A 12424-nucleotide genomic window follows, 5' to 3' on the forward strand; every position below is an offset into this window, starting at 1 on the left:
AAAAAAAAAAAAAAAAAAATGAGAACCACTGTCCTAGGCCCTGATGTTTGCAGACAACTAAAAAAGGAAGTGGACATCCCCAGTCACCTGTGGCGCACCAAGAACACATGGGAACATAACCTAATTTTCTAAATGGGTTACTAGGCACTTAGAGCAAAACAATGATGCTGAAATCCTGATTTCAGGAAAGCCTCTGCCTGCCTGTTGTGGACGTGTCCACACGAGGCTCCTGGGGCCTTGGTGTCCCCAGCAGTTTCTAGTCTCCAGGTCTTGCTGTGGGTGTCTGTGCAGTGAGGGTGTGTGTGGCGCTAAGCGAGATCTGTCTAGGCCTGGCACAGGATGCGGTCTGGTAGCTGCTGCTTCTCTTCTGCAGAAGCGCAGCCAAGCACCCTCTGGGGTTTCCTGCCCACACCCAGCCTGAAGTTCTGGGAGTGGCTCACTTTCCAACCTTCAGGGTCTCCCAGGAGCTGACTGGGGAGTGGTGGAGGGAAAAGGATTGTATTAGTCTGTTTTCATGCTGCCGATGAAGACCTATCCGATACTGGGCAATTTACAAAAGAAAGAGGTCTGATGGAGTTATAGTTCCACGTGGCTGGGGAGGCCTCACAATCGTGGCGGAAGGTGAAAGGTTTGTTTCACATGGTGGCAGACAAGAGAAGAGAGCTTGTGCAGGGGAACTCCCCTTTATAAAGCCATCAGATCTCGGGAGACTTACTCACTATCATGAGAACATAGGGGCAGGGAAAACCTGCCCCTACGATTCAATCCTCTCCCATTGGGGCCCTCCCACAACGTGTAGGAATTGTGGGAACTATAATTCAAGATGAGATTTGGGTGGGGTCACAGCCAAACCGTATCGGGGTGTCCCAGAAAGGGTGTGGGATCTGAGACCCGGCTCGGCGTGAGGAAGTTTGCTTCTCGAGGTGGCCTAGTCGGGTGGAAGTGGCAACCAGGCTGTCTCTCCACCAGGCCACTCAGGTGGCAGCTGAGAGACCCCTGCCCTGGTCAGTCTCCGCCCTCCCCTCCTGCCACTGCATCTGGTTCTGAACAGATGGGCACCCTCATCTTGTGTTTGTGATAAATGTCTAACCATGTAGTTTTGTGAGAAGTGTTTGCCGCAGATGCTGTAAACTGTGGCCTGGGGCAGACCTCACCTCCAGACAGGCCCTGAGGCTGGCGAGGGCACTGGCCCATAGTGGCTGGCCGAGAGCTCTCAGGTTGTGCCACGCAGGACACAGGGATACTTTTCAGTGCCTGGGTCACTATCCAAAGTGAGAAAACAGGGAGGGACCAGGAGGCTGCCCGCCTCAAGGGATGTGGGGGCCGGGCCCAGTTATCTGAGGAAGCAGTCAGCTTCTCTGCTGTTTCCACCACCCAGGCCTCCCCTGGTCTAAGGCAGGGCCTCCCAGCCTTGGGGAGGTTTAAAGATACCTGGGCCTGGCCCCATCCCCACAGTCTGACTGAGTGGGTCGGGATAGGGGCGTGGGCATTGGCGATTTCCTGGGTGAAGGGAGGCCCGCTGCAGTCTCTGGAAGCTTCTCTGTGTTAGGAAGAGCTCTGGGCTTGACTCTGCTTGGAGAGTCAAGATCCGCAAATCCTCTCAGCCTCAGTTTCTCCTTCAGCAAGGTGAAATGGAAATGCTGTACCTACGTCCCAGGGGGGTTGTGAGACCCCCCCCCAAAAAAACAATGTTCTGGAAGGTTCCTGGTGCGTTGCAGTCCTCTAAGAACCTGAGTTAGAGCCATGCTGAGTCTCGCTTCTTGGCTCCTTCTGTTTCCAACTTGTCCATGTGATGGCTCAGGAAGGGTGGGCAGGGCCCTGCCCCTACTCAGAAAACACCATCCTGGTCCCAGGGATCCCCGCAGCGTTAGTCCCGTTTTCCGTGTGTTGAGAAAAATTGCTGACAAGCAGTGGGGCACACCACCAGCCTCCTGGGTTCCTTTCAGTTTGGGGATTTTTGGACATTCCCAGGAATGTCAACTTTCTCTTAAAAAACACTTCAAAAAACATTAACATAAATATTTTTATCAAAGCTTGTATTAAATGGTCTTTCAAGAAAATATAGTAACAGGCCAGGCACGGTGGCTCACGCCTGTAACCCCAGCACTTTGGGAGGCCAAGGCAGGCAGATCACCTGAAATCAGGAGTTCGACACGAGCCCGGCCAATGCAGCAGAACCCCGTCTCTACAAAAAATACAAAAATTAGCTGGGTGTGGTGGCGCACACCTGTAGTCCCAGCTACTCGGGAGGCCGAGGCAGAATTGCTTGATCCCGGGAGGTGGAGGTTGCAGTGAGCTGAGATTGCGCCACTGCACTCCAGCCTGGGTGACAAGAGTGAAACTTTGTCTAAAAAAAAAAATCTGTTTTTCAAAGTAGTGACTGCAAATGAACAAAATATGCATCTAGCTTAAACAGGAGCCTGGTTTTCTCTATGCCCATTCAAGCCTGCTGCAATAGGGGCCCTTCAGCCTGGATCCATGGACTCCTAAAATTATATGGAAAATGGCTGTGTGGGTGTGAGTGTGGGTGGACATGTGCACACATATTTTTGGCTTTACCAGATGCTCAAAGAGCCTAGGACCCAACAAGGGCTGAGGATAACCCTGTCGGCCGCTTCAGGGTCATCAGGAATTACTGTGCGCCGCTCACTTCTCCAGTGAATGCTTTCTGCTTCTGCGTTTCCTGGTATACTTTGGGGCTCCTGGCTGGGTCATGTGTTTCTCTACTTTCAAAAGGGCTTCAGCCAGGCACGGTGGCATGAGCCTGTAGTCCCAGCTGCTCGGGAGGTTCAGGTGGGAAGATTGCTTGAGCCCAGGAATTTGAGGCCAGCCTGGGCAAGTAGATAGATAGGTAGATGATTGATAGATAGATAGATAGATAGATAGATAGATAGATAGATAGATAGATGGATGTATAATAGATGGATAGATAAGTCGCTAGACAGACTCCATCCTAAATCACCCATCCACCCACTCACACATAAAAAGGCCTTTGTCATGTCATGTTTTGTGGCCCACCTGCCAGTGCTGCCCACAGTTGCTGCCCCTCCAAACTCATCAGTCACTGGCAAACAGGAGGAATGTGTGTGGCTCATGTCTGGGCATCAGTGGCTCTGGGAGACATCCTTGATCTTCTCCAGCTTCTCCTTCCACATTTTCCTTTGCAATCTGGCAATATCTATCAAAATAAAATGCGCATGCCTTTTGACCTAAGAGCTCCACTTCTAGGACACACTTACAGGTGTGTGACATGATGTTCATTCAGGGTTATTTATCTGAGGTTGTTCATACACACCATTGCCTGTAATCACTAAAGGCGGGAGCAGCCTAGGCATCCATCCACAGAGGAGTAGACGCCTTTGGATACATCCGTGGTGACGGAATACTAAGCAGCCTGTGTACATATACACTCACACATGTGTTTGTTTATGTGTGGAATATCTCGGCAGGATACACAAGAAACTTAATCACTGTCTCTGGGGAGGGTACCTGGGTGCCTGGGAGGCAGGTCAGGGGAAGAGTGGGCACAGGGATTACGAATTGGAAGACAATAAAAACAACAGCTTCTGGCCAGGCACAGTGGCTCACGCCTGTAATGGCAGCACTCTGAGAGGCCGAGGCGGGCGGATTGCTTCCGCCCAGGAGTTCGAGACCAGCCTGGGCAACATAGTGAAACCCCATTTCTATTAAAAATACAAAAAACTAGCCAGGTGTGGTGGCATGCACCTGTAATCCCAGCTACCCGGGAGGCTGAGGTGGGAGGATCACCTGAGCCTGGGAGGTTGAGGCTGCAGTGAGGTGAGATTGCACCACCTCACTCTAGCCTGGGTGATAGAGCAAGACCCTGTCTCAAAAACAAACAAACAACAGTCCCTGGCACTGTGGGCCAGGCCTGGCAGGGCAGTTGGCAGGGCTGGTCTCTCTTTCTCTGGCACTTCATCTCACCCTCCCTCCCTTCCTCTTCTCCTTGCAGATTGAAACCCACAAGCTGACCTTCCGCGAGAACGCCAAAGCCAAGACAGACCACGGGGCGGAAATCGTGTACAAGTCGCCGGTGGTGTCTGGGGACACGTCTCCGCGGCACCTCAGCAACGTCTCCTCCACCGGCAGCATCGACATGGTAGACTCGCCCCAGCTCGCCACGCTAGCCGACGAGGTGTCTGCCTCCCTGGCCAAGCAGGGTTTGTGATCAGGCCCCCGGGGCGGTCAATAATCGTGGCGAGAAGAGAGAGTGAGAGTGTGGAAAAAAAAAGAATAATGACCCGGCCCCGCCCTCTGCCCCCAGCTGCTCCTCGCAGTTCGGTTAATCGGTTCATCACTTAACCCGCTTTTATCGCTCGGCTTTGGCTCGGGACTTCAAAATCAGTGATGGGAATAAGAGCAAATTGCATCTTTCCAAATTGATCGGTGGGCTAATAATAAAATATTTTTTAAAAAACATTCAAAAACATGGCCACACCCAACATTTCCTCGGGCAATTCCTTTTGATTCTTTTTTTTTCCCCCTCCATGTAGAAGAGGGAGAAGGAGAGGCTGTGAAAGCTGCTTCGGGGGGATTTCAAGAGACTGGGGGTGCCCACCGCCTCTGGCCCTGTCGTGGGGGTGTCACAGAGGCAGCGGCAGCAACAAAGGATTTGAAACTTGGTGTGTTCGTGGAGCCACAGGCAGACGATGTCAACCTTGTGTGAGTGTGATGGGTGGGGGTGGGGCGGGAGGCCATGGGGGAGGCCAAGGCAGGGGCTGGGCAGAGGGGAGAGGAAGGACGAGAAGGGGGAGTGGGAGAGGAAGCCACATGCTGGAGAGGAGATGCCCTCCTCCGCGCCACTGGGAGGGCCAAGGCCTCCGCCACCTGCAGTGTCTCAGACTGAGCGGCTGCCTGTCCTTGGTGGCCAGGGTCTGCTGCAAGTTGATGTGCCACCCTCTGCAGGGCAGCCTGTGGGAGAAGGGGCGGCGGGTAAGAAGAGAAGGCAAGCTGGCGGGAGGGTGGCACCCCGTGGATGACCTCCTTGGGAAAGACTGACCTTGATGTCGGAGGGCGCTGGCCTCTTCCTCCCTCCCTGCAGGGTAGGGGGCCTGAGCCGAGGGGCTTCCCTCTGCTCCACAGAAACCCTGTTTTATTGAGTTCTGAAGGTTGGAACTGCAGCCATGATTTTGGCCACTTTGCAGACCTGGGACTTTAGGGCTAACCAGTTCTCTTTGTAAGGACTTGTGCCTCTTGGGAGACGTCCACCCGTTTCCAAGCCTGGGCCACCGGCATCTCTGGAGTGTGCAGGGGTCTGGGAGGTGGGTCCCGAGCCCCCTGTCCTTCCCACGGCCACTGCAGTCACCCCTGTCTGCCCCACTGTGCTGTCGTCTGCCATGAGAACCCAGTCACTGCCTATACCCCTCATCACGTCACAATGTCCAAATTCCCAGCCTCACCACCCACCTTCTCAGTAAGGACCTGGTTGGCTGTGGGAGGCACCTGCTCCATACTGAGGGTGAAATTAAGGGAAGGTAAAGTCCAGGCACAAGAGTGGGACCCCAGCCTCTCACTCTGTTCCACTCATCCAACTGGGTCCCTCACCACGAATCTCACGACCTGATTCGGTTCCCTGCCTCCTCCTCCCATCACAGATGTGAGCCAGGGCACTGCTCAGCTGTGACCCTCGGTTTTTCTGCCTTGTTGACATGGAGAGAGTCCTTTCCCCCGAGAAGGCCTGGCCCCTTCCTGTGCTGAGCCCGCAGCAGGGGGCTGGGTGTCCTGGTTGTCGGTGACGGCACCAGGATGGGCGGGCAAGGCACCCAGGGCAGGCCCACAGTCCCGCTGTCCCCCACTTCCACCCCAGCTTGTGGCTGCCAGCCTCCCAGACAGCCCAGCCCGCTGCTCAGCTCCACATGCATAGAATCAGCCCTCCACATCCCAAAAAGGGGAACACACCCCCTTCGAAATGGTTCTTTCTCCCCGGTCCCAGCTGGAAGCCATGCTGTCTGTTCTGCTGGAGCAGCTGAACATATACATAGATGTTGCCCTGCCCTCCCCATCTGCACCCTGTTGCGTTGTAGTTGGATTTGTCTGTTTATGCTTGGATTCACCAGAGTGACTATGATAGTGAAAAGAAAAAAAAAAAAAAAAAAAGGACGCATGTATCTTGAAATGCTTGTAAAGAGGTTTCTAACCCACCCTCACAAGGTGTCTCTCACCCCCACGCTGGGACGCGTGTGGCCTGTGTGGCGCTGCCCTGCTGGGGCCTCCCAAGCTTTGAAAGGCTTTCCTCAGCATCCGGGACCCAACAGAGACCAGATTCTAGCATCTAAGGAGGCCGTTCAGCTGTGAAGAAGGCCTGAAGCACAGGATTAGGACTGAAGCGATGACATCATCTTCCCTACTTCCCCTTGGGGCTCCCTGTGTCAGGGCAGAGAGTAGGTCTTGTGGCTGGTCTGGCTTGCGGCACGAGGATGGTTCTCTCTGGTCACAGCCCGAAGTCCCACAGCAGTCCTAAAGGAGGCTTACAACTCCTGCATCACAAGAAAAAGGAAGCCAGTGCCAGCTGGGGGGATCTGCAGCTCCCAGAAGCTCCATGAGCCTCAGCCACCCCGCAGACTGGGTTCCTCTCCAAGCTCGCCCTCTGGAGGGGCAGCCAGCCTCCCACCAAGGGCCCTGCGACCACAGCAGGGATTGGGATGAATTGCCTATCCTGGATCTGCTCCAGAGGCCCGAGCCACCTGCCTGAGGAAGGATAAGTCAGGAGACACCGTTCCCAAAGCCTTGACCAGAGCACCTCAGCCCACTGACCTTGCACAAACTCCATCTGCTGCCATGAGAAAAGGGAAGCCGCCTTTGCAAAAAATTGCTGCCTAAAGAAACTCAGCAGCCTCAGGCTCAATTCTGCCACTTCTGGTTTGGGTACAGTTAAAGGCAACCCTGAGGGACTTGGCAGTAGAAATCCAGGGCATCCCCTAGGGCTGGCAACTTCGTGTGCAGCTAGAGCTTTCCCTGCAAGAAGTTTCTGGGCCCAGAACTCTCCACCAGGAAGCTCCCTGCTGTTCGCTAAGTCCCAGCAATTCTCATAAGTGAAGGGATCTGAGAATAAGGAGGAAATGTGGGGTAGAGATTTGGTGGTGGTTAGAGACATGCCCCCCTCATTACTGCCAACAGTTTTGGCTGCATTTTTCACGTACCTCGGTTCCTCTTCCTGAAGTTCTTGTGCCCTGCTCTTCAGCACCGTGGGCCTTATCCGGTAGGCTCTGGGATCTCCCCCTTGTGGGGCAGGCTCTTGGGGCCAGCCTAAGATCATGGTTTAGGGTGATCAGTGCTGGCAGATAAATTGCAAAGGCACGCTGGCTTGTGACCTCAAATGACAATCCCCCCAGGGCTGGGCACTCCTCCCCTCCCCTCACTTCTCCCACCTGCAGAGCCAGTGTCCGTGGGTGGGCTAGATAGGATATACTGTATGCCGGCTCCTTCAAGCTGTTGACTCACTTTATCAATAGTTCCATTTAAATTGACTTCAATGGTGAGACTGTATCCTGTTTGCTATTGCTTATTGTGCTATGGGGGGAGGGGGGAGGAATGTGTAAGATAGTTAACATGGGTAAAGGGAGATCTTGGGGTGCAGCACTTCAATTGCCTCGTAACCCTTTTCATCATTTCAACCACATTTGCTAAAGGGAGGGAGCAGCCACGCGGTTAGAGGCCCTTGGGGTTTCTCTTTTCCACTGACAGCCTTTCCCAGGCAGCTGGCCAGTTCCCCATTCCCTCCCCAGCCAGGTGCAGGCGTAGCAATATGGACATCTGGTTGCTTTGGCCTGCTGCCCTCTTTCAGGGGTCCTAAGCCCACAATCATGCCTCCCTAAGACCCTGGCATCCTTCAAGCCGTTGGCACCTCTGTGCCACCTCTCACACTGGCTCCAGACACAGCCTGTGCTTCTGGCAGCTGAGGTCACTCACTTCCCCCTCCTCATCTTTGTTGGAGCTCCAAGTAAAGCCACGAGGTCAGGGCGAGGGCAGAGGTGATCACCAGCGTGTCCCATCTACAGACCTGTGGCTTCGTAAGACTTCTGATTTCTCTTCAGCTTTGAAAAGGGTTACCCTGGGCACTGGCCTAGAGTCTCACCTCCTAATAGACTTAGCCCCATGAGTTTGCCATGTTGAGCAGGACAATTTCTGGCACTTGCAGTTCCCATGATTTCTTCGGTAATTGTGAGGGTGGGGGGAGGGACATGAAATCATCTTAGCTTAGCTTCCTGTCTGTGAATGTCTATATAGTGTATTGTGTGTTTTAACAAATGATTTACACTGACTGTTGCCGTAAAAGTGAATTTGGAAATAAAGTTATTACTCTGATTAAATATAAGGTCTCCATTCATGGATTCCAAGGACAAGAAAGTGATATAGAATGTCTATTTTTTAAGTTCTTTCCCACTCACCCTTAGAGAATTTAGTCCAGAACAGGAAATGACATTATTAAAAGCTGGACATCAGGATTAACAGCTCTCTCTGGGGCCCTGAAGGTGAGAGTTCTCAGACTTGATCATTTGCAGCTGATACTCTCATTGTGATGCTGGCAAACCATCCTAGTCCAATTCAAAGGGCAATACAAAGCCTTGTGGCTGACCTCACGATGCGACACTCAGTTTGCAAGACCGGTGCCAGTGTATGCAAACCTGAGAAGGTTGGGGATGAGGATATGGGATCTTTCGTCCCTGGAAATTTAGTCCAGAGGCCTAAATTTCACCAAGCCAATCAGCTTAATGAGTGGCTTACATTCCTGCTAGGTTTACAGAGCTGCCTTCTTCTTTCCTTTGGCACCTTATTATAGATTGAGGAGCATTTCTGCTAAACCAAGATAGGGATACCAGATAGCGTCCTCCTAGCAATGCCACAAAGGAGAACAAAAACAAAACAGCAATCCATCAATATTATTCCTTAGTAACTACGCCGAGGTCGTGACACCGAATCCTTAGATTGTTTCAAAATACTACTTTTCTTTGATCTTCCTGATGTGTTTGCCACTGCAGGCAGATATTTAAGTAGAACAGATTTTAACTGCAGCTACAGAAGCAGCAACAGGCCCACAAAAGAGAAGTGCTATCTCAGAAAGCATAGCTTTCAGAGCCACAAGAGACAGCCTCACTGGCTGTTTCAGCTTGACTGCCATGCAAAGAAGAGAGCAGAGGGAGAACCAGCCCCACCCACTGACTCATCTTGTATAAAGAAAAGCACCTACCAACAGCCTAGGCTACATAGTGAGGCACTATCTCCACAAAAAACCCAGGAAAATTAGCTGGGTATGGTGGCACAAGCCTACAGTCCCAGTTACTGGAGAGGCTCAGGTGGGAGGATCTCTTGAGCCCAGGAGATCCAGGCTGCAGTGAGCCAAGATTGCACCACTGCACTCCAGCCTGGACCATCGAGCAAGATCCCATCTCAAAAAATAAAAAAAGAAAAGCATGTAACCTCCTCAGAAGATGCTATAATCTCAGGCAGCAGGCAAGAACCAACTCAGGCTCTATGCAAATTATGTATCTCACTGACCCCCACCAAACCTCAGAAAAATTTAACGGTGAGAAGCAAAATCTCCTTTAAAGAGCAATGTAGAACGGACAGACAATATCATACAGCAGACTTCACTAGAGAGAAAGTGGATCAACTGCTTTCACTCAACAAAAAGAAAAAGGAGACGATCAATACAGATCCCCTCACCTCCTGGCAGCCCTTACCCTCAGTGAGAAGCCACCACCATTCTCTCTCTGGTGGCCATCAGATGAACCTGCGGCATTCCCACAAGACAGAATGGAGATTTCCCAAGGTATAGAGCAAGTTAGAGTACCTCAAAGAATGGCGCCAGACAGCCAGCTCCGAAGCTGCCAACACTACCATACATACACAGTTCAGTAAGTCAAGAAAGGCCTGGTACACAGCATTCTGTAACTTTTTTTTTTTTATTTTTTTCAATTTTTCCTTCTTTTTTTTTTAAGCACTAGTCTGTGCTTTGCGAACAGAATCAAGACATTAACAAAGATCAGCTTCTCTGAAGAAAAGCATTTCTATAGAACAAAGACAGCTACATGTTTCGCTGCCATTACACAGCTCCAAAGCAGGAAAAGAAAATATTTACAAAATACAAGTTTTTTTTTTTTTTTCATTTTTTGTTTTTGTTTTTTTTTTCAATGCTAAAAGGGTTATTCAGAATTTTCAACCTTATAAATAGAAGAAGCACTTTATGCATAGGGATATGGTGCATTATTGTATTTTTTCTTTAAAGAAACAATGACAAACCCTTTAACTTGCAAACAGAAAAAAAAAATCACTAATGTTGAAAATTGTGAAAAAACCCCAACCATTAAGCAGTTGTCTACTATTTTTATACGATTACAAAATGGCCAAAAAAAAAAGTCTTCTCCCCCCTCCCCCTTTTTGGTGATGTGATCATACAGGAGACAGGCACAAGGTTAACAGAGAAGGGTGAAGGGGGAACAGTGGGAACCACAGCTAGGACCAGACAATGTTCCACAGGCAAGGGGAGCGTGAAAGACCAAGAGTGGAACTAACACCGACAGGGATCTGGATGTGAAGGAAACATGGCAAAGTGAATCAGAGGAAAAAAAAAAAAAAAATCACACAGGGAGATGGCTGCTCACTTCCCACAACCCCCCGTTTGCAGGGGAGTGGGAACAGAGGTTAAGTAGTCCTAACCCTACCTTCAGAGATCAGGATAGGTGGTAAAAAAACATTCCGAGTGGAAGGACGGGTTGTGGGTGTGTATGTGGCATTGGAGAACGGACAGGGAAGGGTACCAAGGGGCATGATGAGGGGAACCTGAGCAGCCACAGTCAGGTTACTGCAGTTAAAGAGTCAAAACAGAGAAGACCAAATGCAGATGAAACAAAAAATAGGTCTCTAAGTTCTGGGTGAGAAGGGAAAGCTGTTCTGCCGGCTGAGCACTTGGTGAGAGCAGCTGGCAGTTACGGCAGAGAGGCTCTGGTGGGGATGTTCCAGCACGAAAAACCAAGGGGGGACCCAGCCAGGAGGGCCACAGCTGAGCCCAGCCACAGATGGGAGGGGAAGGGGTAAGAGCCCAGAGCACCCTGCCCCATTCCACCCTAGCCCGAGAAGGCCATGCTCAACTGGAGCCCTCTGCCCGCCAGGCTGTTCTGCCCTGCCCACAGGTGTGAGGGAGGGGGTGGTCATCTAAGATTGGTAAGTCCAGTGATTCAACAGTGCAGAGGATGTGCCAGGACCAGGCCAGCAGGGTCTCATCCTGAACTTCTGTTTGCCAATGGGAGGAAGTGCTCAGGTGTGTGACAAGAAAACATGGAAACAAAAAACAAAAATTAAAACGAGAGAAAAAAATACCAAAGTAGGATCTAAATTCCTTAAGTTCACTAAAAACTGTGAAAATTTCCGGCATATGATGTTTGAATATCAAACGCAGAGATTTCTGAAGCTTTAATGCCAATAGTTAGTGAGTCTGTTTAGATTCTTGTCTCCCGCTCATCTGTGAGTTGGGCGCTGAGCTGTGGCTGCTGCCACCAGATGCCGACTCTTGAGGGGGACAGTGGGAGGCGAGGTGGGTGCCGCCTCTGTCTCCCGGCCAGTCTTGCTGCCTGAGGTGCGTCGAGTGCAGCGGGCTGCTCGCTCCTGTGCATCCAGCTGGTCCTCACACTCCGCCTGGGGACTGTGCGCCAGGGGGAAGGTCCGCCGCTCCCAGGGCTGGACAGACTGTAGGCAGACAAGTTGCTCTGTGAGGACCCAGACCCAGCCAGCCTGCTTCCTGCTCCAAGGCCCTGCCACAAACCTTGTGGCCGGAGACTAGGACCAGTCTATCTAGCGGTCCTGGGACAGTCCAGGAACACCCCTCCTAGGGTGTACCCAGACAACCGTATTGATCATTTAGCAATGATAAATATAGTTCCACTGAATGTTGAGGGGGTCAATTTAAGTGCGGCCCTTTGTCCCTTCAAAAGGGGAGGGGAAGGCTTATGATGTAGGTCCCTCTTCAGCAGATGCTGTCCCTTCCTGGTTCCATCCCCCAACCATGCCAACCCCACCCAAGGGCTATGTCCCTTACCTGTTCATCCAGACCCAGCTCTGGCGTGGAACAACGGGTATCCTCACTGGCTAAGTGTCGCGGAGTGTCCCGAGCCACAGGGGTGAGGGGCGCTGAGTGCACTTCCGGGCTAATGGGGCTCCTAGGGGACTGACCATGAGAGTATTCTGACAAAGAGTGGCTACTGCTGACATCAGGGGAGGCAGGCTGGGGGGTGGAGGGGTTGGCACTGCCCAGCTGAGGGGTTGTCCGGCCGTCTGATGACCTGTAGGACCTGTACACCAAGGAATGCAAATCTGAGTGCCTGGGAAATGTTTACTTATGGGGGTAAAGGGCATGAAAAAAGCATCCCCACTGGAGGAGTTGAGGCAAACAAAGACCAACAGATTTTCC

The 12424-nt window shown here is 51.6% G+C and overlaps 2 protein-coding genes across 9 annotated transcripts in view; one reads left to right on the forward strand and one right to left on the reverse strand.

The window, feature by feature from the left end:
• Positions 1-8330, forward strand: part of MAPT (microtubule-associated protein tau) — a 147495-nt gene extending 139165 nt beyond the window's left edge. For all 8 annotated transcript variants that reach the window (XM_012001939.1, XM_012001940.1, XM_012001941.1 and 5 more), the window contains one exon: positions 3974-8330. In XM_012001939.1, the coding sequence (XP_011857329.1) occupies positions 3974-4189 (216 nt within the window). In that variant the 3' untranslated portion in view covers positions 4190-8330. The remainder of the gene's footprint in view (positions 1-3973) is intronic.
• A 1574-nt stretch (positions 8331-9904) lies between these two features.
• KANSL1 (KAT8 regulatory NSL complex subunit 1) overlaps positions 9905-12424 on the reverse strand; it is a gene marked incomplete at its 5' end in the record, with an annotated part of 65204 nt that continues 62684 nt past the window's right edge. The window contains 2 exons of the mRNA XM_012001951.1: positions 9905-11703; positions 12053-12305. Of these exons, the coding sequence (XP_011857341.1) occupies positions 11476-11703; positions 12053-12305 (481 nt within the window). The remainder of the gene's footprint in view (positions 11704-12052; positions 12306-12424) is intronic.

This window comes from Mandrillus leucophaeus, unplaced genomic scaffold, assembly GCF_000951045.1.
Source record: "Mandrillus leucophaeus isolate KB7577 unplaced genomic scaffold, Mleu.le_1.0 Scaffold670, whole genome shotgun sequence".
NCBI lineage: Eukaryota > Metazoa > Chordata > Mammalia > Primates > Cercopithecidae > Mandrillus > Mandrillus leucophaeus.